Below are 15797 nucleotides of genomic sequence, written 5' to 3'. Positions count from 1 at the left end.
GTTAGTTTCTCACTTGTGGAATACCATGCGTATGCCCTCCATTACCAACCTTGTTAGGGAGCTTCTTATCCTCCCCAAAATGGACGAACTCTACTGATGCTCATTGTACAAGTGAGAAACATCGACTGCCAATGGTCCGACTTCAACAGTCCCCATCCTTCATTACATTCAATTGAACTGCCATCCTCCCTTCTTTGTGTCTGGCTCTTCTCTTGTGTCTGACCCTATCCCTTAGGGTCAAGCCATCCTTCCCACTTTTTGTACAATATGTGCCTATACCTTTGTGTATAAGGTACATCACCTGATACAATTGTAATCACTTTGACTTGTATTGGTTGTACTTTATGGTATTACTCTGTAATCTTTCTTGTGCTCTGCCGATTCCTGGCCACCAACTAGAGTTTCCCTGGTTACTCTTGTGTTTAACAATGGATTTAATCGAGTATAGGTGCACTGAACTTTTTATTATCCTGTTGTATTGAATAAAGAATGTTGAATACATTAGGACATGCCACATAAGTGTACTGAACAAGTGACCTGTTACTGCTATTACATAAGCTAGTAAGCAATAACTGTACAGAATGTTCTCATTCATGTTTACTTAGTGTCACAGTGACCTGAATAGACTAAATTTCTGAGATAAATGTAAAATAACCTGGTAAGATAATAGAACTTACTGTACTTTGCACTTGACAACTACAGTTCAGCAGAACGAAAACCTATTACAGAAGGATTACAGTAGGGGTATTAATTTTGTTATAAACAGATGACATAAGCCATTAACTATATCGGACACATCCCATCTCTAGTGGAAAGAAATATATCATCTTTACATTATTCTACATTCTAGTATATGGTGACATTGTCATTGTAGTCAAATTGTAATTATTGTCACACCAGAGTGAACTTGAAGGAATGCCAAGGTTTAGCCATAACAAGCAAATACACCCATTAAATAGATCTGGAAGTATTTTAAAGTATATTAAGCTGAAGGCTAATACTTTAAATCACACTCTTATGAATGGCACCATTAAAAAAAAGCTTAATTCCATTTTCATGCCCTAATAATCTCCACAAAGCCCTATTTACTCCCAATTTAATTTGGAAGAGCTTACAGCTACTGTATACAAAAACTTTCTAGTGCTGCAGTGATAATCATCATAATAATAATTCCTTTATTTATATAGCACACACAGATTACGCAGCGCTACACAGAGGTTGCCAAATCGGTCACTGTCCCCAATGGGGCTTACAATCTAATCAACCAACCAGTATGTTTTTGGAGTATGGGAAGAAACCAGAGGACCAGGAGGAAATCCACGCAAACACGGAGAGAACATACAAACTCGTAGTGATAAGAAATTGAAAAATGTCACCAAATTTCCACTCTGTCCATCAGATACAAATATAGATTTACAAATGTATACCAGGTGCTTTCCCACACTGTACAAATGTGTGTACGTATCAATATATCAATAAAAGGGTTTGTCTAACAAAGTTTTCTCTCCATTCAGTCCAGGATCCAGTAGCACTCCCTTCGAACAGATTGTCATCACTGTAGCAACGGAACGCCAGCCAAAAGTCACAGACACCCAGGAAACAAATAGTGACCCGTCGCTGGATCCTAGGCATGACCAAGAGGTTGAAAACATGTCTGCTTTCTATCCATGGGTAATGCACTGTATTGCAACATGTTGCCAACTAAAAGCCACATACCTGTTGACAGGTTCGCTTTAATATAAAATACGTTCCTTATATGATATTAAAGGAACACTCAAGTCAAATCTGATTAATTGGGGCAGATTTATTAAGTGTCTGAAAGTCAGAATATTTCCAGTTCCCCATGGCAACCAATCACAGCTCCCCTTTAAAATATTCATGAGCACTGGTAAAATGAAAGCTGAGCTGTGATTGGTTGCCATGGGCAACTGGAAATATTCTGACTTTCAGACACTTGATAACTCAGCCCCATTGAGTTATACCTTGTCCTGAAGGGAGGTTCCAGCAAGGTTCTAGGAATACAATGAAAATGAGTAATTTTCAGACACCCAGAATTGTTCTAGAACACAGGTTTGCATTTCAACTAGTGTGCCTTTTATACAAATTTTAAGCAATACACTTGGAATTATATGTAGTTTTTTTATTCTAGTACATTGATTATGAATAATTAACCATTTAAAGCTTTATATCAGATTAAGCCCTTGTGCACATGAACGTAAGCTATGGCCAGCTGGAGAAGGGGGGCTCCTTACTCCTCTCCCCTCCGTAGGGAGATGTGCAGCTGCACCATATTTCCAGTGAAATATAGCACATGCTCTATCTTTTTTCCAGCGACACCATGTGCACAATGCACTTATATGGCAGCCATATGTTCTGATATCATCTGATGCGATCTTATCATCTGTTTTTTGTACTTTAATAGATGTGTGTTAATTATTTTGTTTTATTAAAAAAACTTAAATTGTTTAAAAACTTTTTCTTACTTTAACAGGTTGGCTTAAACAAGTGGTCCTCTGATCGCTTGATAAAGCTCAAATTGATATAACACAGTGCAATACGGATATATTGCACTGTGTGATGTAACACATTGAACATGCTCAGTAGATTATAACCGGGGCACACTTTGGACCCCTGGTAGGCGGTGCAGGGGACTCTAGTCCACATTGAAACACTCCTACATGCTTGGAATCTCAGTGCTCCAGGTGCACACCTCGGTTGTACCAACTGTACCAGTAATATACAGTTTATAGCTTGGAATTGGCATAATAGGGCAAAATAAGAGTAAATCACAATTTCTCTGCACCATGGTACCAACAGATTATAACACTTGTTAAAGGTGGCAGACTCCCTTTCAAAGAGTTTAGCCCCGCTCTTGGCAACCTGGCGACACTTTAAATGGGTTTCAGCAAAGTCTGAATACTATCAAAGTTTACAGTGTATTTTAAGTGGTAACTAGCTATAAAATTGGTAATATTTCAATACTATCATTATAAAATGTAAATCTCAATTCTGAGAACACTTTTCAATACAACTAGTAATTCTAGGTTTGCAGTCTTTGGACACTGGAGAAATTTGAAGTAGAAAATGCAGAAGCAGCGCCCTGAGAAATTTGGCCTCTTTCAAACAGTGTACACTTTAGGGAGTGAAAGAACTGTGCAGAAATCCAGCTAGAGTTTGCTTTTTGGCACTATAGCCTGTAGATCATTGATGAAATTATTCAGGATATCTGTGTACTCCTGTGTATGCCTTCGGAGATGTCCTGCATGTACTGAGGTCTCCCAATTCTTGCCCTGTACTTTGATTCCTTTCTTCTCCCATGCCTGTAGGAGCTTATCCACAGTAGTATGGTCACTCATCGGGTCATTCATGCAGTAGAAAAACAGAGCAGGACAGTTAACAGGATTTTCCCAAAAGGCTTGAATTCCTTTATCATAGTAATCTGCAGTATGGGCTTTGAGTAGTGAGAAGTAAAGTAGTGTTACACGTACAAGTAATGGCTCAAAAAGAGGCTTAGAAACCATGCGTGCCACACCTGCAAAAACACAAAGTTAAGGGTAAGTTTACATGGAAGGGATAACATACAAAACTGTAAAAATATGGTTAAAGTGGTTGTCCTGAGTATATTAAAGTATAAAGTTATCCACACAGTGGGCTTGTCCATTCATTGTCTATGGAAGTGTTTGCAGATTGTCGAGTATTGCGCTCATTAACCCTTGCAGCCTTGTTTTTACGTTTCTGTTTTCTACTCCCCTCATTCCAAAAGCGATTACTTTTTTATTTTTACATTTAGAGAGATGTGCAAGGACTTGTTATCAGCGAGACAAATTGTACTTTTTAGTGGAGTCATTCAATATTCCATGTAATGTACTGGAAAGCTGGGAAAAACTCCAAGCACAGTAAAACTGACAAAAAACACAATTGTGACGCTGTCTCGTGAACTCTGTTTTTACGGCTTTCGTTCTGTGCTCCAAAATGCATTCTCTCTTTATTCTTTGGGTCTATACAACCACTGGGATACAAAATTTATATAGGTTTTGTTCAATTTAAAATAAAAATGTAAATTTTTGTATAAATTTTTTTTTTTTGCCAAATTCTGAGGCCAGTAACTTTTTCACACTTTGCTGTGCGGACCTATGTAAGGTCCTATGTTTGTTGCAGTACGTACTGGGACCGTTTCAAGTATTAACAAACAGCAAAATGATGGAAAAAGTGTTGATTTGGACATCTGGGTGCTATTTTCTATATTTTTAAAAATATTTTTATAGAACAGGCGTTCTGGGACACGCGCTACTTAAACTGTAAAAATTATAAACATGTATTTTTATATGTGTTCTAGGGAAAGGGGGGCGATTTAAACTTTTCCTTTTTTTATTATTACTATTATATTTAAGACCCTCTAGGGTACCTTAACCCTGCAGGGTCTGATTGCTCAAATACTGGAATACTGCTGTATTGTAGTATATAGCAAATTTACTGATGATCTCTAATAGCCTTTGCATTTGCGTCACTTTCTTGTGTGCTCAGTTTTTACAACTTTCACTGTGCGCTCCAAATGATACTTCTACTTTATTTTGGAACGATCATGGGGATACCAAGATTTATATAGGTTTTATTTTGTATTAATACATTTTCAAAAATTAAACAAATTACTTAAAAATTGTTTTGCAATCTTCTGAGCCTAACTTTTTCATACTTCGGTACACATAGCAAAATGAGCAGTTGTTTTCATTGATACCATTTTGAGGACTGTGCAACATTTTGATCACTTTTTATCATATTTTTATGTGATGTAAAATGGTGTAAAAGGAGCGTTTCAGACATTTGGGTGCTATTTTTCCATTAAGGGGTTCCCCACCAGTAATAACTGTTTTTATATTTTGGTAAATCAGGCATTTTGAGACGTGACAATACCTAATATACTTGTTATTTTTACTGTTTATTATGTTTTGTATCAGTTCTAAGGAAAGATTATAATTTTTATTTTTTTACTCTTTCTTTAGAACCTCTAGGGTACTTAAACCCTAGATGGTCTGATCGTTCCTACCATATACTGCAATACTACTCTATAGCAGTATACAACATTTTTACACCGTATTCATTACAATGAGCCACTGCAGATGCTGCAATTCTGCCACTGCAGAACAAAACTGCAGATGACACGCACCCTCAGAGCAAACGAAGACCCGAGGCTGTCATGGCAACCGTTCACCGGAAGGGTTAATACCCTTGATTAGTGCTAGCACCGATCACGGGTATTAGTAGTGGTAGTTTGCTGCAATACCCGGTCAGCCCTCTTCATACAGTATCAGCACCTCTGCGCCATACATGCGTGAAAAGATGATTATTTTTTTTCTCATAAATCTGCCTTTACACGGTGTTACACTAGCCATGATTCTACATTTAAAGATATAAAGGTAGATCTGATGGTAGGTGGGTTGTAACATGGTAAATCTTACTGCGATAACTGTGTCACACTATGTTAACACATTTTTTAACAGTGCATTAACGCATGTGTTTTGTAAACGCAATGTTGACAGCAATGTAATTAGGCAAATCCCCACTTCTCAGCTATTGTGATGGGTTTTAAAATGCATGCGTTAAAGGAAAACAATAATTATAAAAAGCAGCACGGAGCTTGAGGGCGGCGCTCCGGTCTGCTAATCATGCACGCCCCCGCACCTCCACTACCATGCTAGGAGAGGAGATTACATTACATGAGAGGCATGAATTCACGCCTTCTGCCTGCTAAATGCCTCCCTCTCCCGTGTTAGAGAGGGAGTGTGACATCACACAGGGTGTGTGCATAATTAGCACCCCGGAGCACTAGACAACGCATTTTTGTGCTCCGGGATGCTCTTTATAACTCATTTTCCGAGGTAAGCCCGGAATGTTAATATTAAAGAGCGGGATCAAAATGAAGAGGAGAGTAGGTGAGCGTGTGTAGGTGTTTTTTACTTTAGTATAGTGGTGGATTTCCTTTAACGCCATGTATGAACGCACCTGCAGGTCTCCAGATATTTTCAGCCAAAACTAGGTGTGGTTGCACACAGAACAGGTCTTTGCATTATATCTCACCTCTCTAAGGAGTTGCACCTGTTCTGCCTCCAAGTAACTGAAGAAAATGACTAAAGACATAACAGATGTAAACTGGCTCTGACAGATAAAGACATAAATAACATTCTCTTACATAAAGTCACTGAAAACTTATTCACCTGTTGCCATTTTTTCCATACTGCCAACTACCAGGCTGTCAAACACTTGGCCGTGGATCCTTTTTAGCACTTCCTGCTGCTCCTTGGAAGACGCCACCAACATCTGTGCAAATGTGTAACCTCCAATGGACATTGCATGGAGATAAAGTTTACGTGAACAAAGATCCTTTTCTCTCATCAGTTTGTCTAGTAAACATCCTGCATAAGTTAGCCCTGTCTTGGGCCATAAAAAATGTGACAAAGAGCTCTCTGCCACTAAAACATCAAAGCCCAGTTTAAAGTAAATCTGGATATACTTCTCATGAGATCGAGCATTTGAGCCCAGCCAAGGAAGAAACAGTAACAATGGACGAGCAGATGGGTCATTTTCAGATGCTTCTGGGTTGGTGTACAGGGTGAGCGATTCTGAGTATTTTTTCACACAAGGAGACAATGAGTTGGTCAAAGCTTTTTCCTGAGGGACAGATCCGGAAGCAGCTTTCATAGTTAGGTCAATAGGTAATGTCCTTGCTTGATATTGTAAAAAACGACCCTGTAACAGAAAAAACAACCACCAACATTAAACTTTTTTCTGAATAACAAAAGTTAAACTGTTTGCATGGATCATATATTCAAGGGTCACTAGTTTATATGGAGCCATGGCATATGCTGGCCCCCCCATGTGTAATAATAATAATAATCTTTATTTATATAGCGCCATCAAATTCCACACAGGACTATTGTATTTACTTGAGTATAAGCCGAGGCCCCTAATTTTACCACCAAAAACTGGGAAAACCTATTCACTCTAGTATAAGCCTAGGGTGGGAAATGCATTGGTCACAGCCCCCATCCCCCAGTATACAGCCAGTCAACCAGTCGTATACAGCCAGCCAGCCCCCGGTCGTATACAGCCAGCCCCATGGAGTATGCAGCCAGCCAGACAAGCACATAAAAAAAAATTAAAAAAAAAATTTACATACTCACCGGTCCTGATGCCCGGCGCAGCTCCCCGATGTTCCAGTCCCCACGGCTACTCTTCTTTCTGCTCTTTGTAACAGCCAGCAGAGACGCGTCCACGTGATCAGGTGGCCGGCACACACTATGACATCATCAGCGGCCGGCAGATCACATGGACGTGACTCTGCTGGATAATTACAGCACAGAGAAGAAAGAAGAGGAGCTGCCAGTAGCCGCAACGAGGATCCGGAGCTGCAACGAGCATCGGGAACGCCGAAGGGTGAGTATGTAAGTTTATTTTTTTTATTGACTCGTGTATAAGCCAAAATGAGTTTTTTCTGCATATTTTTTGTATATACGGTATTACCCACAGCCTCTTTACTATGTATTAATGAGTGATACCCATCTTTTGACATTAATTCCCAAAACTAATAAATGACCTATGACCTATACTTGAGAAACATGATAGGGGTAAACAGCCAGGTACACCACAAACTATTCACCCAGTTTATAATTGTCCACAACATTTTATTTATTGAGGTTTCTCTAGCATGGTACATATATCTTCTAACTTATAGACTGCATTGTAAGTACCAGTTCACCCAATTTTTACCCAAATAGGCCTGCCGCACACCTCCAGGTGTGTATGCAGACCACAAACAACAGGCAGTGTGCCACTGTTGTGTGCCACCGGGTGACATTCACCCCAATCATATGAATTGAAAAAGAGATTGGCCCACACATTTAGGGTACAGCGAGCACCGTGCATGCACCACACCATGAATGTGCCTAATAGAAATCTAGCTAGCTGCAGTTTGTGAAGCAAGGTCACAGGCTTTTGAACACAGTCATGTTTTCTATAGGTTGATCTCTATAGGTACTAGTGTTACTGCTTTTAGTTCCCGATAACATTACTCTCTGTAGCATACTAACCTGTCATCAGGAGCCCTTCTGTTAGGGAGACGACACGTAGGAAGAAATTTTGTGAAGCAAAACCTAAAGATGAGCCACAGCCAATTACAAAAGACATTTCACAATTTGCTACTTCTGTTTTTCTCCCAGCGTGTCCAAAGCTGTCCTTATCAGATGAATGCTGTCCCATCTTGTCCCAGCTTGCCTTACCTGCCTGGCACAATTTCAGGACTATCAGGCAGAACTGCCAGCTTCCTCACTCCTCTGCTTTCCTAATCTAATGTGTCTGTGTTCTCGCCTCCCCCTCCCATGGCTTAGGTAAACATTATAAACCCATCCTACCTGCTGCATGTACTGAAGCTAGAAGAATTCCTAGAAAGCTTCATATCCACACACAATAGCAGATAACAATGGGAGAACTTGCTTACTCTGCATGTTCCCAACCTGCTCTTATCTGGGTAGTTTAGAAATATTTTACCACATTTATTACCTCATACTGATGTCGCCCTCACTATACAACAAAGAGATTTAAGATTTTCAGAAACGGTAGATGTAGATATCACACAATGTCGTCCACAGTTCCAACTAAGACACATAAACCCAGAATTAAAGAACTGTGGGGGACCTTTTTGGGACACGGTTGTGAATGCAGATTAATTTATAATTGTAACAAGTGTATTTTAATACAGTTATTGCCATGTGTCTCTGCTTGTTCAATCAACTTTCCCTAAGAACAGACAGTGTACAACTCTGTGTAGTGATATGTCACCTGTCATGTTTTAAGAGGAATGGTAGAGGCAGTCCCAGTTTTTCACTATAAATAAAGTAATTTGAATGCTCCTTAAAAGGGATGAGATGGAGCATAAAGGAAACACATGTACCGTATATTCTCGAGTATAAGCCGACCCGAGTATAAGCCGAGACCCCTAATTTTACCTCCAAAAACTGGAAAAACCTATTGACTCGAGTATAAGCCGAGGGTGTAGTAGACAGCCAGCCTGCCCCAATAGTAGTATACAGCCTGCCCCAATAGTAGTATACAGCCTGCCCCAATAGTAGTATACAGCCTTCCCCAATAGTAGTATACAGCCTGCCCCAATAGTAGTATACAGCCTGCCCCCAGTATGCCAAGTGAATAAAAAAACCAAACTTAATACTCACCCTCCGACGATACTCACCTTTGATGCTCGGCTCGGCACGGCTCCCTGTCCTCGGCGGTGGCTCCCGGTCCTGGCGGCGGCTTCCGAACCTCGGTGGCAGCTTCTCTCTTCTTTCTTCACTGGCGGCTCCCGGGCTCTTTGCTTACTTCGCTAGCCGGCAGTCGCGTCCATGCGATCTGCGGGCGGGCGCACACTATGATGCGGCAGTGTCGCCGCCGATGACGTCATTAGCGGCGACAGCGCCGCATCATAGTGTGCGCCCGTCGGCAGATTGGATGGACGCGACTGCCGGCTAGCGAAGTAAGCAAAGAGCCCGGGAGCCGCCAATGAAGAAAGAAGAGAGGAGCGGAGCCGCTGCCGAGAATCGGGAGCTGCCGCCGAGGATCCGGCTAAATTCTCACACCCACAGATAACTGGTCATATCCTTTGCAGCATCCCATTTCCAGTTGCACTACTTTTTGACCAGCGGATCGAAATGTCATGATGATGTAACACAATTAACCGCAATTAACCCTTGATCAAGTCATGTATTTAGAGAGAACTTGCACCCTTTTTGCCTATATAAGTTCTAGAACTTTTCCTTGTAAAGCTCACACAGCTTACAGTATCTGAACAACGGGCATGAAGGGATTTTCCACTAAGGGCCAGCATTTGAGGGGAAATTTAATAATTTTCTGTACTTACCCAACCAGAGGGCATCCCTGGTGGTGATGTCACGTTCGTTAAACATAATGTCTGGGTAGATCCCTTATCTCAAACCTGAGTGTTACTTCAAGGATTGGTCCAAACATCACATGAGACATGATTGCGAGGTTATCACAGGGAGTTGAACAGAGGGGGATCAATTCTTGGGTTTTATGCTAGAGTTTTCCTTACTGACAGATACAAAGAGAACTTTGGGGGACATTTATATTAAAGGGAACCTCTCAACACATTTTCACAAATACAGCTAGTGACAGGTTCCCTTAGAGCCCTATTAACTAACTGACACCCTTATTTTAGATAAAAACAGTTTTCCTTACATCCCCATAAATCAACTTTATCTTATATTACCTGGCATTAGAGGGGGTGTGTCAGCTTGGCTGGCCCTCTAATGCCTTATCCCTACTTACCTTTCAGCAGTTCATGTGACCAGGATTATCTAAAGTCCTATACCCTTTTCATTTGCAAATTGTATCCTATGTATGTATCTGATCACATGAAATCACAGCAGCCTTCAAGGACATGGACTCCTCTCCATGGAGGCTGCTGTGATTTCATGTGTTCAGATACATGGGGTTGATTTTGTAAATGTAAAGGATATAGGACCTTAGATGACATTGCCATGGTTACATGACATGAATGTAACACAAGGCACCATGTCAAAAAAATTGACAATATTTCTTATAAGTAAATAAAGCTTTATATGTTTGTAGTTGGATACTGGCAGATGGTCCCCATGTACAAGGACGTAGGGCAGTGATTTGAAGAGATGTGGAGTGGTCAGTCAAAATAAGGGGAGAGGGAAGAGTCAAATCCAGGAGATAAGAGTCAAGAAGGCTAATTTGCATATCATAAAAATGGCTGTAATTTAGGTACAGTGTCTCACTGGCAGCTAATTTTAGGTGATATTACTGGTGTGAGGGATAACATTCTGGTAATGCGTGTTTAGTTTTTGAGATTTTGTTTCTAAGGTTTGCCTTAGAGACTTTGTTACAAAGCTCTCACAAAAGTCTAAAATGTTTAGAAAACCCCTAGTATACGCCTGCTCTGGATTGGAGGTTATTTTCACAAAAAATTGACTTTTCACAGCAACTGCACAAAAATGTGTTACTTTAAAAACTCATGACAAATAAGGCGCTGACAACAACATGTAATACTAAACACAGAGTGGACCATGCACAACCACCAAAACAAAGTAAATGTCAGCACACAAAGCAAGCTATAAAATATTCAAAGAGAAAAAGAGGTGTGCCAATAAACAAAATTATGTAAAAAAGTGATAAATCTTTATTTCAACAATAGAAAAACTCCATCAAGGAATGAAGGACAAGTTAAAAACAATTAAAAAACATACATGAGTCAAAATGTTTGGCACAACCAGGTAAGGTTCACCAAACAAACACCTCCTCCATACAGTGGAACCTGGCCCCTAGTATGATACTATTACAATAGAAGGATGAATAAGGCCCAAGCTGTCTAATGACCCTGAACAGATGAAGATAAATCTGCCATAACAATCATAGTGCGGCTATAGGATAAATGGGTAAGTATACATTACGAGTCAGTGGTCAGCAGGCAGGCATCAGTACAATAAGTCAACAGGGCGGCTCAGCAGTAGTGGAGGACGTGGAGGACTCCCCACGCGTTCCGTCTCCCAAGTGGAGACTTCCTCAGGGGTGGACAACAACATGTCCAACTTTGTGAAACTGCAACAAGTGTCGGAAAAAAGGCTCAAAAACGCTAAAAAGTTGCAAAAAATAACAATCAATTAATTTGATAAATTTATGTGTAAATCCCTCCTAATTTAGATACAAACAAAAAAAAATAGAATGATCTCCAATTTTTATTTTTTAAAATCAAATGTTGCAGTCTACATACATATATATATATATATATATATATATATGGATTGTGTGTTTCTATGGGGACAAATATTTATATAGTTGATTCTCCTTTACAGTCTGAAAGGGCAGCCTTTGGCATGTTCCCAGGTGAGATGTTTAATCATAGCACTAGATCCTGTGTACAGAAATCAAAGGGCACATGACAGAGTTTACAGCCAAACAGACAAATAATACACACCAGTCGCAGTTCTCACATAGTATAAACTATGGTATAAGATGCGCTGAATATTGATTACTTTAAGGAACATAGACTATACCTGTGCATCTAAAACTTGTCAACTTTGGGCACCACAGGGCATCTCTGAATGCAAATGTGACACGTTAATTAATTTTAAAGATTGCTGCAATCTTGATGGGCTTGTAACCCATGTTGTAGTATGGCCCTAAGCGGGCAGTCACATAATCATAGCGCACGGGGGCGTACCATGGCCCGATCACATGGAAATGCATGTGATTGGTAACCATGAACCAGTGTCTTGTAATGCTTAAATGCTGCTTACCAATCGCATGTGTTTCCATAGAAATCCATATGTGATCGGGCCATGATACGCGCCTGTGCGTTTTGATTCTGTTTCTAAACAGAATGAAAGCGATATGCAATATGTTTTGAAACAATACAACAGCCGAGAAGAGGAGATTTGCCCGATTAAATTGCTATTCACATTTCCATTTACAAAACCCTATGTTAACGCATATATAACCATCACACCTGTGGCAGCGTACCACCGCCGGGCCGCCATTGCCGTCTATGGGGACTTATATATTTGCGTCCGCATATACGCCCCCCCTTCCCAGGACGGTTGCGGTCCCTTTAGCCTTAAGCTATATTCACACACACATGTGCCCGCCGTACCTTAGCACGCCAGGCACGTGTCGGCACCGGGGAGAGGAAGAGGGGGGTGAGCGCTGCTCTCCATAGAGATACATGGGGCACTGCGCTGTATTCCGGGTAAAGATACAATATTCCCTATCTTTCTCCTGGCTACGGAATGGTACAGTGCCACTGTACCGTACTACGCCGTGCGCCCAATGCCATCTATAGGGAACGTATATAAGTCCCCCATACTGCTGTGTGAATGCAGTCTTACAATTACATGGGAGACCCCATCCCTGGAAAGCACAGATAAAGCCTATGAATGGAGGTACACTACTATGTATCTAATAACCAGACAGAAACACAATATAACCTATGTATCTTACTTCATAGTTGGCAGGCTGCCGCAGTGTGAAGGCACTTACCGGCCTGGGTGTAACTTCCTGTTTGCTCTTTGGCAGCTCTCTCATAACAGGAAAGCATCTGCAACCCTTACCCTCTGACCCCAGACACTAGTTTAGCCTGTCCTTACCTTCCTGAGGTAGAATGCAGCGCTGCAGACAGCGTATCGCAGTGCACACATGACGCTTTCCAGTACCATCACCATACAGCCCTCGCCCGGGTCACTGGAGACAAGTAGTCCTTGAGTAAGGGAGCGTCTGCAAGTCACATTCCTCCCACAGCAGCTGCTCTAAAAGGAGGAACAAAACTGCAGACATTATACTCTCAGGGGCATTGAGGAGAAGCAGGGCTGGCTCGTGGAGCTGCGGCTTGTCACTGCTTACAGTAACATTATCCCTATAGAGAATCTACTTCTAGCTGGGGCTACTGTGGGAACTAATTGCTGAGCCCATGCCCCCGGACGGGCAGTATCATTGCTACACGCTCCCTAAGGTTCCCTATTGAGGCTGGGGGTGGATAGGAAATACAGTGTGAGGCCTTCCACCCTTGCTGTGCCGTGCCCCTACATTAATATATGACTGTACTGGAAATTTAGGACAATTTTTTTGCACAAAATATGAATCTAGGAATTTATTCTGGCATTAAAAATTGCATCTTAATGGTGTGTAGTTCCATATGCTAGCTGCATGGAAGTGACTAATACCAGAATTGGACCTAAGTAGAATTCTTCAAATATTTTCCCCCATGGACTATATAGGAACCCGAAAATACAATACAAAGCTAGTGCATGTCCACAACTACATACAGTGAATGTGCATAAGGCCTAAATCATGGGAAGCAGATAAATGTCACAACACAGTTACTTCCGTGCGGCGTCTGTAAGTGTTCTGTGGAAAACAGACCAAACAATGCCATGTTCTAGAGCAGTGTTGGCGAACCTATGGCACGGGTGCCAGAGGTGGCACTCGGAGCACTCTCTGTGGGCACCCAGGCCATTACCCCAGCACAGAGTTTCCAGACAGGACTCAAAACCTCCGCCTGCTGTCCCTGGCCACCCAGGATGTAATGTGATCAGTGCTATTTTAAAGCTACACATCTTTAGCTTTCTGGGACATCTTGTAGCTGCCTGGGACTACAGGAGGAGATAGGAGGTCCAGACCAGGCTGCACTATTATTGGAGCTCTTGCTCTGGGCCCCACAGTTCTAACTGTTCAGGGGACCCTGGAAAAAAGCTACAATGTTAATCTGAATTTCTCCTCTTTCAACTATATTGGTGTCCTCAGGACACCAATGCAATTAAAAGCCAAGACAAAACAGGTAGCAAAATGTTACTGCTTAAATTGCCATCTTGGCAATTTGCATTTAAATAAGTGGGTTTGGTCTTAGTTTGGGCACTCGGTCTCTAAAAGGTTTGCCATCACTGTTTTAGAGGATATCCCTTCCCTTCCCTCCTGCTTCCTTTCTGTCTTCGGTTTGAGGACCTTTAGAGAACCTTCAAAGGTCCTGAAATGGCTCTTGTGTACATGTGTATCGTGAGCAGGAACAGATATACAAGGATTTCATTGGTAAGGTCCTTCTCAGTATAAAATGTTGTCAGTGGTTGACTGGCAATGGGCCCCAAAGAAGGCCATTAAAATAGAGATGTGACTTTCTCTATTAAATTGTATTGTTAGAACAGTAACATTTGAACTACATTACTGTAAGTAAAACATTACTCCTCTACAGGGAGTTTGTGGAGCAGCAAGAAGTTGCAGAAATAACTTAGGGGTAACAAGTTTGTCTTGAAGGAAATCTACCATCTACAGCAGGGGTCTCAAACTCAATTTACCTGGGGGCCGCTGGAGGTAGATTCTGGGTAAGGCTGGGCCGCATCAAGTTTTCCACACAAAATGCACTTACAAAATATCATTATTCAGATTCAAATGTCATGGCGTCTCCCAGCGCAAGGAAAGCCCCAAGCTGGGAGACGTGTTTTCTCTATGAACGGTCCTGTGCACCGAGGGGTCCCAAGCTCCTACCGCACTGAGCCCAGTCAGGGACACTCCACCCCCCCCCCTCCCCCCCGGTACTTGTCTCCCCGTGTCCCTCCCATCAAAGAAGATGAAGTCGCCGCTCTGACCTGCACCAAGTGCGTTCAGAGCGGCGACTTCATCTTCTTCAAGTACCGGAGGGAAGGGGATTAACCGGTTACGGGCCCTTTCCTGTTTTTTCATGTCCATTTTTCACTCCCCACCTTCAAAAATCTATAACTTTTTTATTTTTACACGTAAAGAGCTGTGTGACGGCTTGTTTTCTGCGTAACAAATTGCACTTCATAGTGATGGTATTTAATATTCCATGCCATGTACTTGGAAGCGGGAAAAAAATTCCAAATGCAATGAAAATGGTGAAAAAACGCATTTGCGCCATTTTCTTGTGGGCTTGGATATTGCATCTTTCACTGAGCGCTCCAAATGACTTGTCTACTTTATTCTTTGGGTCGGTACGATTAAGGGGATACCAAATTTGTATAGGTTTATAATGTTTTTTACAAAAATTAAAACCTCCTGTACTAAAATTATTTTTTTGATTTTGCCAACTTCTGGCGCTAATAACTTTTTCATACTTTAGTGTACGGAGCTGTGGGTGGTGTCATTTTTTGCGAAATTTGATAATATTTTCAATGATATCATTTTTAGGACTGTACGACCTTTTGATCACTTTTTATAGATTTTTTATATTTTTCAAAATGGCAAAAAAGTGGCATTTTCGA

The 15797-nt window shown here is 41.3% G+C and overlaps 1 protein-coding gene across 5 annotated transcripts; it reads right to left on the bottom strand.

Annotated features, from left to right (window-relative positions):
• Nucleotides 1-1152: 1152 nt before the first annotated feature.
• Nucleotides 1153-13418, bottom strand: LOC140127183 (transmembrane protein 53-A-like). Of its 5 annotated transcripts, none has more exons than XM_072147560.1 (3): nt 13176-13418; nt 6213-6744; nt 1153-3532 (listed from the first exon to the last, which is right to left on the bottom strand). In XM_072147560.1, exons 1-3 carry the CDS (start codon nt 13248-13250, stop codon nt 3168-3170), a joined length of 972 nt encoding a protein of 323 aa, XP_072003661.1. In that variant the 5' UTR covers nt 13251-13418; the 3' UTR covers nt 1153-3167. The 5 variants fall into 5 exon arrangements, with proteins under 5 accessions (XP_072003661.1, XP_072003662.1, XP_072003660.1 ...); XM_072147561.1 differs by having other exon boundaries at nt 13069-13188; XM_072147559.1 differs by lacking the exon at nt 13176-13418 and adding an exon at nt 13030-13128.
• Between the last annotated feature and the right edge of the window lie 2379 nt (nt 13419-15797).

The sequence above is a fragment of the Engystomops pustulosus genome, chromosome 4 (assembly GCF_040894005.1).
Source record: "Engystomops pustulosus chromosome 4, aEngPut4.maternal, whole genome shotgun sequence".
Classification (NCBI taxonomy): domain Eukaryota; kingdom Metazoa; phylum Chordata; class Amphibia; order Anura; family Leptodactylidae; genus Engystomops; species Engystomops pustulosus.
The sequence above is the reverse complement of the archived record's forward strand: the minus strand, read 5'-3'. Positions and strand labels throughout refer to the sequence as shown.

Excerpts from the sequence above, each read along its gene's own strand:
- LOC140127183 (XM_072147559.1), bottom strand. The coding sequence starts at position 13,113 with ATGAGAGAGCTGCCAAAGAGCAAACAGGAAGTTACACCCAGGCCGGTA. Across the intron at positions 6,745-13,029 it reads GGCAGCCTGCCAACTATGAA|GGTCGTTTTTTACAATATCA; the intron begins GTAAGATACATA and ends TTTCTGTTACAG. Across the intron at positions 3,533-6,212 it reads TATGGAAAAAATGGCAACAG|GTGTGGCACGCATGGTTTCT; the intron begins GTGAATAAGTTT and ends GTGTTTTTGCAG.